Below are 18,408 nucleotides of genomic sequence, written 5' to 3'. Positions count from 1 at the left end.
CTCGCGAGGCTGCGGTGGGCCGGGCCGGGCCGCGGGAGCCACAACAAACATGGCGGCAGCGGCGGCGGCAGCGGGCGGCGGCCGCGGCGCGGGGTGGCGGCGGTGAGTAGTCGCCCTTCTCCTTCTTCCCCCTTACGCCGTAGAGGGGTAGCTCGGCGGCAGCGCGACCCGCAATCCTCCCCTCCGTCCCCGGGGCGGTGGTCAGCGGTCAGCCGTGACACGCTCTGCCCGCCCCGCGGCGTCCCCGCTGGGGCCTCCCTTTAGCGTGAGGGGGACGGGCGGGAGCGCCTCACCGGGGGAGGCTGCTGTCGGTTCGGGCGGGTGAGGAGAGCCGTGCTGCCGGTGCAGCCCCTCGGCTTCCCCCTTGTTTTGAAGCCGGGACGACGACGACGACGAACGACCCGTGGCCGTGTGGCTTCCCGCCCACGCGTGAAGGCGGCGTGGGTCGGAGAAAGGTGGAGGAAGCCGGGGGGGTTCGTGCGCGGTCTGGCGTGGAAAGGGGGTGGCGGAGCAACCGGCGATTTTCCGCGGCTGGTGACAGGTCGTGGGGCTCGGCCCGGCAACCGCCAACGCTGCGATTCCTCTTCCTACGCAGAAAACTCCTTCAGAAGGAGCAGGAAGGGCTTGGATAGAGTTTGGGATCCTTCCTCTTCGTTTTTTTAATTTGGAAGTCATTTGTAGTGGAAAACGTGAGACCGGGGCAGAGACATCCCCCCCCCCCCCTTAATTCCTTAAAAGAAAACAGGGTGCATACATGTGCTCGTAGTCATTTTATTCTCTTATAATTACTGCGGTATGAGTTCTTACTGTGTGTGTTAAACTACTGGTTTTACTCTGAATTATTTTCTTTAGTATCATTCTCTAAGCAACATATTTGTAACGCCTTTCATCCTAGCACATCCTATGGCACTTCTTAGACAATAAACTTAGTACACATCAGCACTGTAACTGGTGTGAAATCCAGCAGTTGAGCCCGTGTAGAAAACAAGTAACCGGTATTCTACCTGTCAGTGTACAAAGCTGGAGAAGATGTAGTCGTCTATGCAGAAAATGTTCTGTGTAAGTAGAACTTGAGGAACATCTGGTGTGATCAGCCCATTCGAGTGCCTGAAATGTGAGCTGGTCTGCTCAGGTTTCTAATAATTAGAATTGCATTTACTGGTTTGCAGTAGTGACATAGCAAGCATCAGATCTGTATCCTTCTTCCCTGAAAAGGAGAACAGCTGGTTGTATACCTAAAAAAAATACCACGTAAAATCACAAAAGGTTCTTTTGTGCACACAAATATAGAGGTTTGAGGCAGTGCTTAAATTGTGGTGACTCACCTATGTTGACATAAAAAAAAAAGGATGAATGTTTTCAAATTAAATTGATGAGGAAGAGAAAGGAAGTTTTATGCAGTTGATCGCCAAAATAACGTCTTTTCCCCAATCAGATTTTTAATTTTTTCTGTAATTTTCTTTAAAAATTAAATGTCATTATAAAAGTAATTGATCAAATAAGTTTTTGTACCTTACACAAAGGGATACACAGATTCTTCTGTGAAAATACAGACCTTTAATGTTGTTTCATGTTGAACCAATCAACATTTAGAGTGGTTTAATTTTAAATTGTTTTTTCTTATTATTATAATTTGGCGAAAGTTGACCTGGTCAGGACTTTACATTACATTGTTCCATTTTTCTCTTCCATATTTTTAATTCATATCCTGGTATCTTTGTTTTATTGCAGGAGACACCAACAAATGGAATACAAATTAACTTAAGCCTACACGAGGCTGGTGACACCTGAAAGAGGGTAGGCAACATTGATATATAAAGATGTGTTGAAAACTAACTTAGTGGTGTTAATAATGATAGTAGTTGAGCACAGTTAGGTATGATGTGAAAGAACATACTCATCTGGATGCTAGAAATGAACTAACACTTGTAAGTAACTTTGAAAATATAGGAGGATGTGTTTAAATGTGGTCTTGAACTCAGGACTTGAGTTTTTGTCGGTCACCTGATGCCTTGTTTAGTAGCTATTGGAAAATGAAAAGATACTGAAAATGTAGCATTATAAATTATTTCTGATTATAATCTGCAGAATGGTAATGTGACTGACTCATTGTCCTCTTTCCAACTGAATCCTAAATTCTGTCTTCACAAATTCATTGCAAATTGAGACTCTAGAGGTTTGTCATTTACAGTCCCAGAAAAGACCCTGACCAGTGACTTCTAATGAATAATTTTCTTATTTCAATGCAAAATAATGAAATGGATTAAGAGTTTTATGCAGGATAGGAAACTAAAATCTTGGGAGAACTGTGAAATATTGCTTCCTATAAGGCTTCTTTCCATTTTTGCTGATCAGCGACATTTGGTTGGTTTCCCAACATTACAGTTACCGTAACTGACTTAGCCAACTCTGGGATTTTTTTGAAGCCATGTGTTCACCAGAGGAACTATGCAAATGATCAGTGACATAGAAGTGTCTTTCAGTGAGATAGATGAAGGAGTGGATGCAGTCTTTGGAAAGTTTTTGCTGGAAGTGTAATTGTTTTAATAAAACTTACAGCAGTAGAGTGTTAGAACCTGTCTTTCAAAACATACATATTTTTTTCAAGTTTCTTTCTTACAAGTCACAGGGGTTGGGAAGAATAATGGACATGTGTTTCCTTTTCTTCCTTCCAGGGAAAGTGGAGAAGCTGTGCTCTGTGCTTTCTGTCTGACCTGCTGGGAGTACCTTTTGGAGCATGTTTGCTACTTAACAGGGAACTGAAATTCAGGTATGATCCATTTGAAAAAAAAAAAAAAAAAAAAAAAGACAAGTTGATTTTGATTATTATGTCATTTTATCCCATTTGATACTATCCTTATGTTACTGTTGCTGAAATCCATTTCCCCAGTCATACATATTTGGTGATCTTTAATGAGTTAAAAATTCTAAAAAGAATGTTCTTATGGTTATCAATTTGTGCATCGATTCATGCTGTATGATAAAAGTAATCCTTCACTTAAAAACAAGGTTTTAAAATTTTTTTATGAATGCATTCAAATTCAATGACACTTGTGTTTTGAAAATGTTTTTCCTTCTAGGCACAAGTGGTTGTAAACATAAAGAGGGAATATGGGTGAAAAGAAGCCAGAACCTTTGGACTTTGTAAAGGATTTTCAGGAATATCTTACACAGCAGACTCACCATGTAAATATGATTTCTGGATCAGTTAGTGGAGATAAGGAAGCAGAGACTCTTCAGGGAGGTAAGCTAATTTCAGTGCTATCAAATTTTATTTTTTTGAGAATGACTGCATTGTTTACATTCCAGATAATTATGGAGGTTACTACAATTGTATGGAAGCATCTCTGATAGTCGTTTTCACATCACAAAAGATACGTATGTACTTTTGTTTTAATCATGGTATGTTTTTATAGTTCTGTGTATTTAAAGACAAAGGGCATAGAGAAGCAAAAGTTATTTGGCACAATCTCACAGCAAAATAGATAGTATCCCACTGATGCTTGACTGAAATCTCTTGTGTTATTCACAGCTGGGACAGAAGGTGATCAGAATGGTCTGGATCATCCTTCTGTTGAAGTTTCACTGGATGAGAACTCAGGAATGTTAGTGGATGGGTTTGAAAGGACATTTGATGGAAAGTTAAAGTGTCGATACTGCAACTATGCCAGCAAAGGAACAGCACGGCTTATAGAGCATATCAGAATTCATACAGGTATGAAGTATTCCGCAGTACTTTGCTGTGAGACATTGTGATACTAACTCAATGGTATGATTTGCAAGTGAGGAGTTGGCATCTTCAAGCAGTGTGATAGTTCTTGGAGTTACTCAACAATTAGAACTGTTTGGGTTTTTTTAATAGACTGTTTTTTTTAAGGGTGTGCCCTGTACCTATTTAAATTATGCAAATTTCTGCTTGCATTTATTATTGCAACTATTGAATTTGAAGTAACTATATATGGGAGTAAAGTTTAGCGTGAAAGCATCAGTGTAAATTGAAGGGCCCTAAATGTAACTTTTAGTTTTTCCTTGCTAATCAGAAAAGTGAAAAATGTACATGTTGCCATGTGGAGATTTATAGGGGCTGCTTCTCCTCTGTTGTTTAGCTGTGAAAATACTACTGTTTTGTACAACATTCTAGATGTGGAAGTTTAAAACATAGTAATAAGAATAAAGTTTTCATATTGGTAGAATATTCAAATGTGAAGGCATATCGTCAAATAAGTGGTTAATAACAGTAATGAAAAGAAAAAATACTTACTGTGGCTTCTTTAAGAGCATTTGCCACTGTTGGCTTTATAAAGCTGAAAAGCAAAACTCTTAGTAAAGTTTAGAATATCCTAAACTGTTCATGAAGTCAGCTCTGACTTCTTGGCAAATGAGAGAAAACAAACGAAAGGTCCTTGTGAAGTCTGACTTTGGTGCCTGCCCAGTGTATTACACCAATACAGAAGACTTTATGGCTGTTAACTAGAGTAATAAGAAGAATTGTATTCTGCAAAGAATGGAAGTTTCCACAGGTGTCCAGTCTGGTATGGACTGTCCCAAAACTTTTAAGCATATCGTTTCAGTGGTCTTGGGCAGGTGGCCTTCTGGGACTCCCTTTGAAGGAAATGCATTGTTGTAACTTGGATGTAATTGTAGCTCTCTTCGGGTATGGTTATTGTTAATCAGATGCTTGCTTTGCTCTGAATCGTTGCTTCTACACAGTAACTCCCAGGATGTATTTTGGGGAAGTCTGTGCTCCTTGCACTGGCCCTGCAGTGTTGGCTTGTTTTGACAAGGCATAATGGGATAGAAAATGGCAACCAACTAGAAATCAAAGAGTTCTGAGGTTTAGACTCTGAAGATCTTGTAAATTCTTCTCTTGTGCTACCGTGAGCTACCTCTGTGTGTAGCTGTTGCTGTTTTCAGATTCTCAGTGGAAATTTTGTGTAGATCCAATAGTGGATAAAATACTGTGGCTTGTGGACCTGCATTTGACACAGTGTTAATGCTATGGCTTGCTGCAGATCTGCAAAGCAGCGGTGTGTTTTGGAGCATTATTTTTGTCTGGTTTTTCATAAAGCAGTTACAGCTTCACCTTCCATTTGCCTCATATGGTCTGTGAACAACGAGAGATCTTTTCTTTTTAACAGCTTTACTCTGCACAGTGCTATTTCTGAGCTTGTGAAATGAGGATGATGCAGTAGTGGGAGAAACTGTACTGCAGACTTACACAGTTAATTTTTAAAAGGTACTTAAAGGTGCAGAAGTAATATCAACTTTAAAATTCCATGTCTTTTCAGTAGCCTATAGCTATTGCCATCTAAAAACTTGCATCCCCAAGCCCACAGTTACTACTGGCCAGTTGTCAACATGAGCAGATGGACTGCTAGAGCTGTGATGGGTGACATAAATTACTACTCGAAGAAGTTGGTGTTGTGTGTTCACTGATTCTTGAGAAGTTTTTGATGGCTTTGGGGTGCATGGGGTTTCTCAAACAGAATGACTGAAATAACATGTTGTTACTTAATGCCAAATGTCATAAATTATAGCCATACTAGAGAGCAAAAATTCAAATCTTCCTCCTTTAAGTATCAAAATGTAGTTATTGGTATAGTGTCAGCATTTCTTCTCTTACTGTAGGAAGTTGCCTACCTTTCTTACACTCTCAGATCTTAGGTTAACAGTTCTTTTGTGTTTTCAGAATGCTTTCTTATCCTGCTCCTACTTTAGGGAGTAGAGGTTACTAAGTGGCTAGAGGTAGCAGAACAATTCCTGGTGCAGATTATGACCATTTCAGCATGGTTGCAACATAATATATACAAAAGCAAGAAGGATTCCAACCAAGAATTGGGATGCTAAGAAACATCCTTAAAAATCTCTGACCCAGTTGTCATTATTCAGAAGCAAACATTCCATGAGCTACACAAGCTCAGTTTTTAGGGCAAAGCATAATACTTGGGGTTTGTGCCTTGACTAACATTTTGAGTCGTTTCACATGGTCCCCGTATATGGTATTGTTAGTGTTATACCAGAAGAGAGCTTTTCATGTGGGGTGACTATTGTCTCAGTGCAGCTGCAGGTATTCCTGTTATCAGAGGGTATATGCATGACTCATTTGATCAAAGAAACTTTCACAAAGGTGCTAGGAAAAGGTAGCCATATCGAAGGCGCACATTGCTCTACTGCAAAATCACGCAGTCTGAATTATTTCCATTTTCAGAAAGCTAACTAGCAGTGAGAGAGGGATACGGGGGGTGCCAGCCTATTGTCTACCAAAGAGCTTCAGCAATTTGGACACACCTTCACACAGTGAACGCTTTGTAGCCAGGTTACTGGTCCAAACATGCCTGATGCCTAATGAAATACCAATAACTGTACAATGATAACAGTTCATTTCCCTATAGCAATCTGTTCAGCTTTATAATATAGACAAGAATCTCAGGCTGTCAGAGGCTTATTTGTTTTTCTGTATACTTTCCCCTTTGCCTTTTTACAATACGTTTCATATCCTTAATTTTAATACACACTGCATAGTGTCCTGTCGGCAACACCATTTTGGCATTAACTTAACAGCTCTTCAGAAAGCCCCACTTTGTTTCTTTGTATGGAGACAGAGGGCTCCAGAACAAGCAAGGGTTTTTTTGGTGGTGGTTTTTTTTTTTTTCTTGTTTTTTTTCCGCTTAAGGACAAGGACGTCCAAGACCTGAGTGTAGTTTTCCTCAGAAGCATAGTGGAGAAGCATGCAAGGGGCCAAGAGGTGGATTGCACGGACTAAGAAGGCTCAGAGTGACTGAATCAGCATTAAAATAGGGAAGTAATAGCTGCCTAGTAGCCTCAGAGCAATGTAAGTAAACAGGTAATGCATCCTGGATAACATGCAAGTGCAGCAAGGTATCTGCCAAAGTAATTATGACCCAGGCATGATCATGCAACCATTATCAAGTGCAACTTACTGCAGAATTAACTTCATGCTGAGTCTGACAGCAGTATAATTAGTAGTTCATCAGCTGTGGTGTATTAAGGGTGTGCAACACGGGATGCAAATCTTTATCTCTGTGTAACCAGTTTAGAATGAAATTAGCCCATTCAGATTGACAAATTCTTTGTGAATGCAGGGAGTTTGTCAGCCTTTTTACATCATTGTTTGTACCAAATCTCCAGATCTTTACACATACATATCTATCTGAATACATTTAATTGCTTATGGAGAAATCATGGTTTCAGTCGCAAATAAGGTACCTAGAGGCAGCACAAAAATTGCTTGCTTTCCTCTTGAAGAGCCAGTGATGTAGGAGAAAAGAAAAATCTCCTATTCAGTATCCCAGATTGTGATTCCAAACAGTAGGATGCTCCACACGGGAAGGGCTTGCTGTGTTGGTCACATGCCATCTTATGGGGCCTGTACAGTGCTTGCAGTGTAATAGTGGCCCTTGCTCCCTTCAGTCTCTGGGTGTTACAGTTGTTCTAGATGGGTTTTGAAAGCCAAAACCAGATGTATTGCCCTGTATTTAAAATGGTAGAAAATATTAAAAAAAAAAAAAAAAAAGGCTGAAGAGAAGGAGCCCATTCACATTTTTTTGGAGTTTGTCGTGCTGTGTGGCAAGAGAATCAGTTGCTTAACAGTGATTTAGAAATTGACCTGGCATTCTAGATAGGAAGATAAGATGATGTTTCATTTCAGCACCTGAACATGCATCAAATCCTTTAGGCATTTCTAACATTGCAGACCTGGATCTAAAAACTCCTAAAAGATCAGTCTATGAAAGGAAAATCAAAAGTCCTGAAGTATTATGTTACAAATGTGTTGGCCTGTAATTGTTTGAAAGTTTTCTAAATACTTTTAAAAGTGTTAATGTTATTATCTCTAAATATCATTTAATAGAAGAGGAAAGTTCTACCTATCAGAAAGGAGAATAGCTGGTATTATCATGTCTGAGAGAGCACACAGTTGTCCAGGGCTTAGCTGGCTTTTGTTTTCTTTAATAACTCTTAAGCCACAGGATCCTTTTTCAAAATTCAGTTCTTGAGTGGATGCATGTGTATGTGGGTTATTTAGATAATAGTTCCAGGATGTTTAAAACTAGGAGTGTTTGGACGATATTGAAAGGATACTCTTCCTCAATGTTTAAACACAGTTACCATTAAGAATGATTACATTTTGGTGGTGCAGACATTCCTGTAGCCAACTGTTTATGTGCTTTATAGGTGAGGTAGAGTTTGGATCCAGTTAAGAGCACTGCACAAACATCACTGCATTCAGTCCTTGGCATCATTGCTGCAATTCCTAGTCAGGTTATCTGTTATGCTAATTCTGGTCACTTTTTTTTCTTACACTTATTGTCACTTGGGTGAAGCAGAGATGTCTAAATTTACTTTTCCACCAAATAACCAGCTAAACTCAAGACTAGCAGTGACTCTGAAGCTGAACTGTTAGATTAGCAGCTCCCATTTAGCTGCTTTCTGTTCCATTAAAAGCCTTTTTCAGGCACTCTGAGATGCTACAGTTAATCTGTTGTAATTTTCCAGGTGAGAAGCCGCACAGATGCCATTTATGTCCCTTTGCATCAGCTTATGAACGTCATCTGGAAGCTCATATGCGATCGCATACTGGTGAAAAACCATACAAATGTGAATTGTGTTCCTTTCGCTGCAGTGACAGAAGCAACTTATCTCACCACCGCAGACGCAAACATAAAATGGTGCCTGTCAAGGGTACAAGGTCTTCCCTAAGCAGCAAAAAAATGTGGGGGGTTTTGCAGAAGAAGACCAGCAATTTAGGGTACAGCAGAAGAGCATTAATTAATTTGAGTCCACCTTCCATGGTGGTTCAGAAACCAGACTACCTTAATGATTTCACTCATGAAATCCCAAATATCCAGACTGAAGCATATGAGAGCATGACAAAAACAACCCAGACCAGTGGGTTGCCAAGAGATCCACAAGACCTTATGGTAGATAATCCTTTAAATCAGCTCTCTACATTAGCTGGACAGTTATCTAGCTTGCCACCTGAAAACCAAAATCCAGCCTCTCCTGACGTTGTTTCCTGTCAAGATGAAAAGCCTTTCATGATACAGCAGCCTGCTGCACCTGCAGTAGTTTCGGCTGTGTCAGCAAATATTCCTCAAAGTTCATCTCCAACCAGCCCAGATCCTCGGCCTACACACAATCAACGGAACTATAGCCCCGTGGCAGGTCCCAGCAGTGATCGCAGTGCCCACACCAGTACTCCCAGCATAAGTAACAGTCAACCAAGTACTCCAGCTCCAACCCTTCCGGTTCAGGACCCTCAGCTTCTGCATCACTGCCAACACTGTGACATGTACTTTGCGGACAATATCCTTTATACTATTCACATGGGATGTCATGGATTTGAAAATCCTTTTCAGTGCAACATATGTGGGTGTAAGTGTAAAAATAAGTATGACTTTGCTTGCCATTTTGCAAGAGGCCAACATAGTCAACATTGACTGAGAACGTGCTTTCATTTAGTTTTTTAACATATTACAGTATATTTTTCATACTTGCTGAAGGAAAGCTTGCACATGCCCATAAGGAATCTTCACGTTAGTCAATTCGACAAAGGAGGCAAATTTATTTCTGTGTTGTCGTAAAACTTGCCAGGGAAATTTTGTGTAAGATGTAGTTGTTATTTTATATGTAGCCTTTCAAAAAAGCTGAGTGAGTGCTGTAAGAATTGGAATGCATTTACATGCTTTGGTTGCTAAATTTAAGTTGCTTGCACTTAATCCCAATAAATGTTCTACAAATATAGAAGCAGAGCGTGTCCTGAAATGTAGGTTGCAATTATCAGACTATTTGCTAGGCAAGACGAAATATATTAACCATAAAATACGAAAGGTTAATGCAATGACACATATGGTTACTTTGGAGACGTACTTGTCCTTAAAAACCTAGCTACTCCAAATGGGAAAAACAAACAGAAACAACTTTCACATACAAATTCAATTTGATGTAAAACTTGCTGTAATCTGATGAAGGTTAATAATTTAAGTTTTTGCTTAGTGTAGTCTAAACTCTTCATGCTAGGGTTCAAACACTAATTTAACTATTATTTTTAAAGCTCATCACAAAACTAGAAGATAACAGGTTATTGTGAATGAAACTCTGGTAGGAAAAAAGAGTTAAAAGCTTGTCATTCACTAGTTATACAAAAGAAAAATTAAATATGACACCTTATTTTAAACTACACTTAACCAAATTTTAAGTGTCATTCTTTTTAAAAGGAGGTAATTTTAAACAGTCATAATAAAGAGCTTGTAGAACTAATATATATTCCGTGAGATTTTTAACTGCCTTAAACTAATTTGTACAGATATTTAAAATTTGCACAATTAGACTTCTGTCTTGCTGATAGAAGTTCTAGTAGAAACAAACAAGAGGTTTACAAATTAAAAATCATTTGTTCAGTTTTATCTCGGGCCAAGCTACAACTGATAGGTTGCTTGCATGTTTGAAAGTTGTATAATCTAGTTTATTGTAAACTTCGGCTAACTTGGAAGTCAGTTTGTGTTGTCCTCTCCCCTGGATTTGTTGTCCGTTCAGTGTGCTAGAAATAAGGGGAAGGGCTTCTGGGTTTTCTGAACTGTTCATATAGTAGGGAAAGGAATACCGGCTGACTACATTTGAAGTCATTGTGATTAATAATTGTAGGTGGCAAATGGTAACTAAAGATGTACATGAAGTCCATTGCACATGTTTATTTTTTTTATACTGTACATCTTACTTTAGAAGCACCTAGGCTAATGGACAGGCACTTTAATGTAAACCTAAATGAAACTTCCTAGCAAAAATTAATGAAAGCTCTTAATGTGCTACACAGGAATTTGTAATGTTTCAAAAAAAAAGTGAAGAACTGTTACTTTTCCCATATTTAGACATGCACTTTTACCTTAGTTTGTCTTACTTGAGACAACTTAAAGCTTCCCTTATATATTCCCCTTTTACTATCAGCAGATTATGGCAGCAAATATGTTTTGTTAGAAGCAGGAAGATTTTATTAATGTTCTGCAAGTCAGAGGTTGGAATCTGAATAGCATACGTTTGGCTTATTCAAATGTATATTGTTATGGGAGCTAAAGCTTCCTGAGGCCAATAGAAAAACTTACAATGACTTCAGTGTAAGATCAACGCAAGAAAAACTACCCTTCTGAGAATTTTAGCTTTAGAAGTAATTTTGACTTCAGTGAACTAGAAATTTTCAAACCAAGTATGTTTCTACCTAACTTAGCTACTGTTGAATTTTCCGTGCTTAAGTAACCAGCTGAAGGAACTGGATTCTTGGCTGCACGTAGTCTTGTAGTAATGAGGTCAAAAATATGCCATTGAAGTACTTCCAGTGTAGTGAAGATGAGTGATAGCACACTATCACTCTTAAAAATGTCTTTGGTTTCAGGCCTGGTTCAAAATCCTTTTCAGTGGATTTGTAAAAGAGAATGTAATTTCTATTTTTCATAGTGACACTCTTTATAATTCCAAAATATCTCTTTATTGCTTTATACTTTCAAAATTTATTTTAAAAGCAACACTGCAACTCTGTGTGCATAAACATAGAGAGTCCTTTATTTTAAGGACGAAAGTTGATTGAACTGGAATCCAGTTGGAATTTACTGCTCCTATACAGGTTTTGTAACATGACTGTTCTAGTCAGAGAGTAATGTAGAAATGATAGCTCTCTTTTGATCATGTATTGACACATTCTAAAATCTAAATTTGGTAAAAATACAGTATTAGAACAACAGACATTAGTGTTGAAGACCATTACAATTAGTAATTGATAGAGGTCACTTTCCTTGCCTTTTGATAGGTGAAGCAAACTTCTATTCCTAGGCTCTAGCAACTCCAAGGAAACTTCTGGAGTGGGGGTGCTCCAAGGAGCACCTTCCAGGACTGAACGATGCCGATCACAACAGCCAAGTTCTCCTTGGTTTGTGGCTCCAGCCTTTCTTGCTCTTGGTATTGGTAGGGAGGTTAACTCTGATGTGCACAGATGTTTGAGATTTTGTCCTTCCATTCCATTTACGTGGTTTCTGGGTCATTAGGACTTTCACTGGCAGTGCCTGTAAACGTTAGACTTTTCTTTTTGTGTTGGCTAATGATTTGGCGATTTAGAAAAATGACTTCTGAATCATGATGCCCCTGAATGAAATTTCAGGTAAGAGAATAGATAGGTCACTAATAGAGGTAGCTGCTAGCAAGAGGAAGCCTGCATGATCTTACTGAAAAGGGGCCCTCATTTAGGAGGGGATCCTCTGTTATGGGGGGAAGGTGGAAAAAACCCCACCCCAAAAACCCCTAACCCCAGACCTTGCAAATTGTTTTTCAGAAGTATTTTAATACTGCTGACTTAGTACCATTGTTTGTGCTTCGAAGTACCTAAGGAAAAGAAAACGAGCTTGAACACCTATGAACTGTTGAACAATGATAAAAATATTTTTCCTTCTTTCCTTGTGCAAGCTCCTGTTTGCGGAGGGGGAGTTCCTAGGCAGCAGCAGGCTTTGGTGTTCATCCCTTGATCTGCAACCAGACCTGCGGGGCAGATCCCTGCTGACTAGTCCTTCAGAGAGGGTCCCCCTCTGGACTAGGATTCTTAAATTTTCAGCATAATACTGTGTGTTCGGTTGTGCCAAACAGTACCCTGACTATATCTGTTTCCTTCTGTCTACTGAGTAGAATTGGAAGGTGTATTTTCATATTAGTTTTTCACGATTTTGTACATACTGTTTACTATAATTTAAAGACCAGAATTAGTACTGGAAAATTGTTTTAGAGTACAATCCTGATGATTCCCTTGTACAAGCAGGCCTTGCTGAGTCAAGGAGGGATGCTTGTCAGGAATTGTGGGATCGAGTCCTTGGTTAGTAGGACTTTTCATATTGAGTTCTCCATGTGCTACACTGCACTACCTTGTTTTTGTTTTAAAAACCAAATCCTTATATTATAAGGTGACAATTAGCATTTTAACTTGTATTAACAGGGAAGTTGGGGAATGAGCTGAAATTTTTCCATAGCTTGACTCTGTTAAGTTCTGTAGTTGCAAAACATTAACTTTGTGGGCTTTTTGTGTTGTAATAGATTATTTTATGGATTTGTTGACATTTTTAACACGCACTATTTATAGTACTCTTAATACAGACTTATTGTGAGACTGAATAGTCCGATGAACATGCAGATACTAGACTGAAGATCATAGGATATTATCTTGGTTAATACTGAAACCAACTGTAAAGCAGCTAATAGGGAAAAATAGTTGTTTTTTCACAGATACATGTTTAGATGAAGAGGATTTTGACATAAAGTGTTGATTGGCATTTTAACATAAAACTCGGTGCTGGAAGACACATTCCAACAGTGTTTCCTAGCAAAATGATCTGTTGCTATTTGTTTTGTTCCAGAATGTTTGGGGGGGGTTGCTTGTTTGGTTTTTGTTTCTTTTTGACGAAGGGAATGTAATTTAGAAGTCTTCACTGGCAAGTTTTCTATTAATTTTAAGCTTCTTTGAAAATCTACAGCAAATGGATGTTCTGCTGCAGGAAATCTATCCCCTGCTGAAGCATTTTTCATTGAGCAATCTTTGTGTATGTGCTTCTAAGTACCTGCTTTGTTAATAATATGTATTTCAGTGTAAAGAGCATATTTTGTATGCAAAAATGAAACCTGTTAGAGTTGTAAAATAAATTTTATTGTGTAGTGAATGTTTTCAGATGACAAGGTTAATTCTGAAATAACTCGACTATATCTAGTGTAGTTCATGTTGTGAAGCTTTGCTTTTGTAAGATACGAATAAAATAACACTTTCTAATTAAGTCTCCCGTTAATTCTTAATTGCATATGCTTGAACAGGTACAACTGGTGAACTGCTCATGACTAGCTCTGGTCTAGATATGGTAAGGAAGGTAAGCTTACCTCTTGGGTAAGCAAGGAACAGTGCATTTATGTTTCAGGCTGCTTAAGTTGAAAACCAGGACACACTTCTACCCCTTTCCACTGTTAACCCTGCACACCTGGTCATCTTCCAAATCCTTTTTTTCCTCATACTCATATTTCCTTCTTATCAAGAGTGCTTCTGTGTCTGAAATCAGAGTTTTTATCATGGTGAGGTGGTTGTCACTGCATATGGAACTTCTGTGTATGTTGTTACTAGCAACTTTGAAGGTGGCACGAAGTTATAAGTACCTTTTGGACACTGGAGTTAATCCCACATGTGTGTACGTGCATGCAACTCTCAAGTTTCTGGTTCTTTGCAGTTTCTGTCAGGGAAAGAAGCAGAAGAGCCAAGAGCCATCCATCTTGCTTCTTGTTATACCTTCCTAGACATGTATTCTCTGGCAATGCTCAGGTACCTGTTTGACAGAGCCAAGCCTGTCACCATCCAAGGTGCTCTTCAAAACCTCAGCTGGAGGAGGCTCCGAGGAAGCTCATCCAGCTTGAAGTTTGTCCCCCTGTAAGCAGGGAACAGGACTAGATGACATCTAAGTGTTCCTCCCAGGCTTTTTCTATGATTCTGTGGAATTTAAATAAAATCTAAGGATGGTTTGTTGTTGGCTTGATCCTCAAAGTCAAACACGGTATGCTAGACTATTTCTCTTCTGTAATGCAGGGAGAGGAGTTATTAGAGAAGGCAGGATCCTCCATAGAAGGACGCTATATCTCGTAAGATGTTTTCAGCTGTACTGCTGAAAGAGTACTGCATTTTAAACACTGGAGTTAAACACCAACAGTCTCTGTCGCTATTTTAAAATATATTTATTAACTACATTAGTTGCCTCATGTTGGAATGAAGAAATTACACTTGTAGCAGGGTCAGAATGTTGATTTTGTATGCAACTTTGGTTTTTCAACTCATTTCCTTGCCGCAAGTCTTCCAAAAATTCTGCTTTGAGTTTGTTGAGTTCTTCGGCCAGGCTCTTCATCTCACTTGAGGGCACGTTTTTATCTAAAAGAAAATTAAAGCTGAACTTTTAACTTCATGCTTACAGACAAAATTTACAGACTGACTCACATTCTACAAACAACTTTGACCAGACTTCTGAAGGCAATTGCCTCAGTCAGGCCTGCAGGTCTGGGATTCCTTAACAATTTACCCCAAGGAAATTTCATAGGTTTAGTCCTACGTTGCCAGCTAGCACCTGGAATATGCTACACCTACCTTTTGCGTCCTTCATTGTCTGAGAGATGATGCGTCTGCATGTCTGATCAGCCTGATGGACAGTACTAGCTGCACAGATTGCTCGATCGGCTTCCTACCCAGGGTGACCAACAGGAAGGAAGAATACATGCAAACACGTTATATTTGATTTAGACTGTCATCAACTTTTGAAGTACTCTTTGAAAACAAGTAAAATGTTAGCAGCAACTCGGTAATGGGTGCAGTGCACACCTGTTCCTTGGAATGCGGAGGTGGGTATGTACACCTGGTGACTGACTGCCAGAGACAGATATGTGTGACATTAAGAAGTGAACATTATTTTCCTCAGTGTGATGTGACAGCTCCAAAATCTTTTTACTACCCTAGAACATGTAACAGTATTCTTGAAGGCAGTTCAGTGGTTTAAATTAATAACATGACAGAAGTACCCATTTCAAATAGGATTAACTCTTCTGTGTGTGCTTTTGCAATCAAGAAATGCAGTAGCTATTTCTCAGTTTCTGTCATCACGGTGTTCCGTGTACAATTCGGGAATAACTAACTCACTCATTCACCATCATCTGAAAGAGCTATGACTGTGAAGACAAGCAGTGCTACCTTTTGTTCAGTGTTTTCCTCATTTTGCTTCACTGGATTTTCCAAAGCAGCAGCCAGCAAACTGATTATCTGCTCACTAAGAAAACAAACAAAAGAGTAAACCACATTAATCAAACTGTTTCACTGAAGAGTCTTCTTTCATTTTGTACCGATGCCTCATCACAGGAAAAAAAGCAAGTTTTCAGTTAAATTCATGAAGCAATCAATGAAATAATCTTTATACAGCAAGTTAGGTAAAAAACAATTACAACTAGAACTACAGCAAATTATTTCCAGTCTTATGTTTCAGCCAATTTACATAAATTTTCAACACCAGTTTAGAAGTGCAGTTAGTTTTGAGGTTAACTCTGGGAAGAATGATGGCTGCGAGTTCCCAATGACTGGCATGTATTGTGTGTGTAATTGCCTGGCTTCCAAAAACCACCATACGGAATATTTTTTTACATACTGTTTAGATGCAGTAAAAAACTTCTGCCCATCTGTTTATGAAAACAGTACTTAGTGAAAACCCTAGCATCAATCCAGTAGCATACTTATCCTCTGAAGTGCAATCAAAACTTTTCAGAATGAGGCTGTTCTGTTCCCAAGCATTTTTCTTGAGATCTGGCATTTCTATTCTTCTCGCCATTAAACATATTGTCTGGTCAGGTAATGGATGACTTCTTAGACGATTCCTCTGCAAGCAGCATTCAAGTGGACACTCTAAAAATAACTGGCAGAAGCTCAAGGAATCTAAAAGAAATAAACAGACAATCTTACCTTTAAAGTGCTCAAGTAAAAATTTCTGAGAGCAACATGCACAAGAAAGGCTTTACACAAGTGAGGAACTGCTACTTGTTTTGACCCTGAAAAGAATACAAACCTAAAAAGAATACAAACAATTTTACCTTCAAGGCTGCCCAAGTAGTAATTTCTGAGATCAACACACATAAGAAGGGCTTTAAGTGACCTAGTGATTTCTAATAAAACAGTACTAAAGTTAAGTTGATGCTTACTATACCGTGGGAACCTAGCGATTAAGGGTAACAAATGTTCCACAAGAGCGCTGGAAGAAAGGCAGCTGAAGTGCACCGAACTCCCTATGAAGCTGAAAACGTTCATACGCATAGCAACGAAGAGGAATTACATTTGCGAGCCAGCTGGTACACCTCGTATCTCATGCTCTGATAATAAAAATTGTCATCCAAGATCAGGTAGAGCGGCCTAGACGTGGCTGCAAGTGTCCAGGAACGGCCAGCTCCGGCGTCGCTTTCCGCTGAGGAGAGCAGCCCCTGCCCGCGGCAGCAGGCCAGGAAGCGCTCCCAGGCCGGCTGGGCGGCGGTGGCCGGGGCAGAGAGCGGGTCCCCGGTCACCACCGCCCGCAGGAACCGCTCCAGGCACTGCAGCAGCTCCCGCCGGCTCCGCTTCCAGCGGGGCAGCTGCGGAGGAAGGCAGCGGAGGGGTGAAGGCTCCGCGCACCCACCGCCCGCCCCAGGCCCCGCCGCGGGGGCAGCGGCAGCCGGGCGGGAAGGCCCGGCGTGAGGGCCGGGCCGCGCTGCCTAGCAACGGCCGCAGCCAGGCGCCTCGGCTGGCCAATGAGAGCAGACAGCGGGAAGGAAGAAAACCGCCACTGACCAATGGGGACGGCTCCGCCGGTCCCGCCCCCGGCTCGGGCGGGCCGAAGGCCTCCGGCGGGATGAGCTCGTCGTAGTCGAGGAGAGCGCAGGCCCAGCCCGGCCGCTGCGGCAGGCGGCGGCGCAGGGCGCGGGCCAGGGTGGACTTGCCGGCCGCCGGCAGCCCGCACAGCACGCACAGGCCCACCCGGGCGCGCCCGGCGCCGCCCGGCTGCTCATCCTCCACCTCCGCCGCCGTCGCCAGCGCCGCCAGAGGCCCGTCCGCCGCTTCCGCGGGCGGCCGCTGCTGTGCGCATGCGCGGGGCCGTCGGCGCGGGCGGGGCGCGGAGGTTCCCTGAGGTGAGCGGCGGGATGTGGAGAGCGCTGTGGGCGTCTGCGCGGAACAGACGGGTTCACCCGGATTTGTTTCGGTAATAAATTCAGTAACACGCCCTAGCGAACCCACAAGCGTCAGACGGCTGGGTGTGCCCGGCGGTGGTTTTTGTTACCATCGTAAAATCGAGATACTACCGAGCGTGCTGACCCCGATGCTTTATTTTAGATTACATTCATGTAGCATTATGCTTGCTAATGAGGCCTAAATGATAGGAATACTTGATGATAACAATTCAAGATTCTGAGGAATTAAGGAAGATGACACCTCTTCGGAGGACGCTCCTTGCCAGTACGGGTTTTTGCCTGCAATATATCTTTTGTCCAGCTCTTTGGTGAAATGGCCATCTAGGGGATTAGAAATATTTTCTTGGTGAGGCCACTCCATAATTTATTCACTCTTTTTGCTAGTTCATATTCCCAAAGTTTGCATACAAGCAGGGTCAGTGTGTGATTACTCTCTGATGTACAGATCGATCAGTATCCACAGCTTTGTTCTTGCCAGTGAGCTTTTCCCTGCGTGGCAGATTCTTTTCCAGTAGTTGCCATTTTGACAAACTATGTAACTTTATACATTTTCTCTTAAATCGGTACCGTTTTCTAATTGTCCCATTTAGAGTGACAGAAGTTATCAGTTGCTTTTGTAGTGGAATCAGTTTCTAGCAAAAA

General features: G+C 40.9%; 2 protein-coding genes across 4 annotated transcripts; one reads left to right on the top strand and one right to left on the bottom strand.

The window, feature by feature from the left end:
• Nucleotides 1-18: 18 nt before the first annotated feature.
• Nucleotides 19-12,923, top strand: IKZF5 (IKAROS family zinc finger 5). 3 transcript variants are annotated; one of them, XM_075026561.1, is made up of 7 exons: nt 78-102; nt 896-1,059; nt 1,732-1,797; nt 2,676-2,770; nt 3,081-3,244; nt 3,533-3,715; nt 8,515-12,923. In XM_075026561.1, exons 5-7 carry the CDS (start codon nt 3,112-3,114, stop codon nt 9,456-9,458), a joined length of 1,260 nt encoding a protein of 419 aa, XP_074882662.1. In that variant the 5' UTR covers nt 78-102; nt 896-1,059; nt 1,732-1,797; nt 2,676-2,770; nt 3,081-3,111; the 3' UTR covers nt 9,459-12,923. The 3 variants fall into 3 exon arrangements, with proteins under 3 accessions (XP_074882661.1, XP_074882662.1, XP_074882663.1); XM_075026560.1 differs by lacking the exon at nt 896-1,059 and having other exon boundaries at nt 19-102; XM_075026562.1 differs by lacking the exons at nt 78-102; nt 896-1,059 and adding an exon at nt 145-455.
• A 1,806-nt stretch (nt 12,924-14,729) lies between these two features.
• PSTK (phosphoseryl-tRNA kinase) lies at nt 14,730-17,858 on the bottom strand. Its single transcript, XM_075026733.1, has 7 exons — nt 17,813-17,858; nt 17,369-17,730; nt 16,881-17,172; nt 16,288-16,486; nt 15,755-15,830; nt 15,158-15,251; nt 14,730-14,944 (listed from the first exon to the last, which is right to left on the bottom strand). Exons 1-7 carry the CDS (start codon nt 17,856-17,858, stop codon nt 14,739-14,741), a joined length of 1,275 nt encoding a protein of 424 aa, XP_074882834.1. The 3' UTR covers nt 14,730-14,738.
• Between the last annotated feature and the right edge of the window lie 550 nt (nt 17,859-18,408).

This window comes from Buteo buteo, chromosome 4 (genome assembly GCF_964188355.1).
Source record: "Buteo buteo chromosome 4, bButBut1.hap1.1, whole genome shotgun sequence".
Lineage (NCBI taxonomy): Eukaryota > Metazoa > Chordata > Aves > Accipitriformes > Accipitridae > Buteo > Buteo buteo.
This window is presented reverse-complemented; position numbering and strand designations above follow the sequence as displayed.

Bases quoted from the DNA above. Each gene is read 5' to 3' on its own strand.
- PSTK (XM_075026733.1), bottom strand. From the start codon at position 17,858: ATGGTAACAAAAACCACCGCCGGGCACACCCAGCCGTCTGACGCTT. The intron at 17,173-17,368 runs GTCAGTGGCGGT...CTTCCTCCGCAG, and splicing joins CGGCGGAGCCGTCCCCATTG to CTGCCCCGCTGGAAGCGGAG. The intron at 15,252-15,754 runs GTAGCACTGCTT...CACCCTGGGTAG, and splicing joins AGGAAAACACTGAACAAAAG to GAAGCCGATCGAGCAATCTG.
- IKZF5 (XM_075026560.1), top strand. From the start codon at position 3,112: ATGGGTGAAAAGAAGCCAGAACCTTTGGACTTTGTAAAGGATTTTCAG. The intron at 3,245-3,532 runs GTAAGCTAATTT...TGTTATTCACAG, and splicing joins AGCAGAGACTCTTCAGGGAG to CTGGGACAGAAGGTGATCAG. The intron at 3,716-8,514 runs GTATGAAGTATT...GTAATTTTCCAG, and splicing joins GCATATCAGAATTCATACAG to GTGAGAAGCCGCACAGATGC.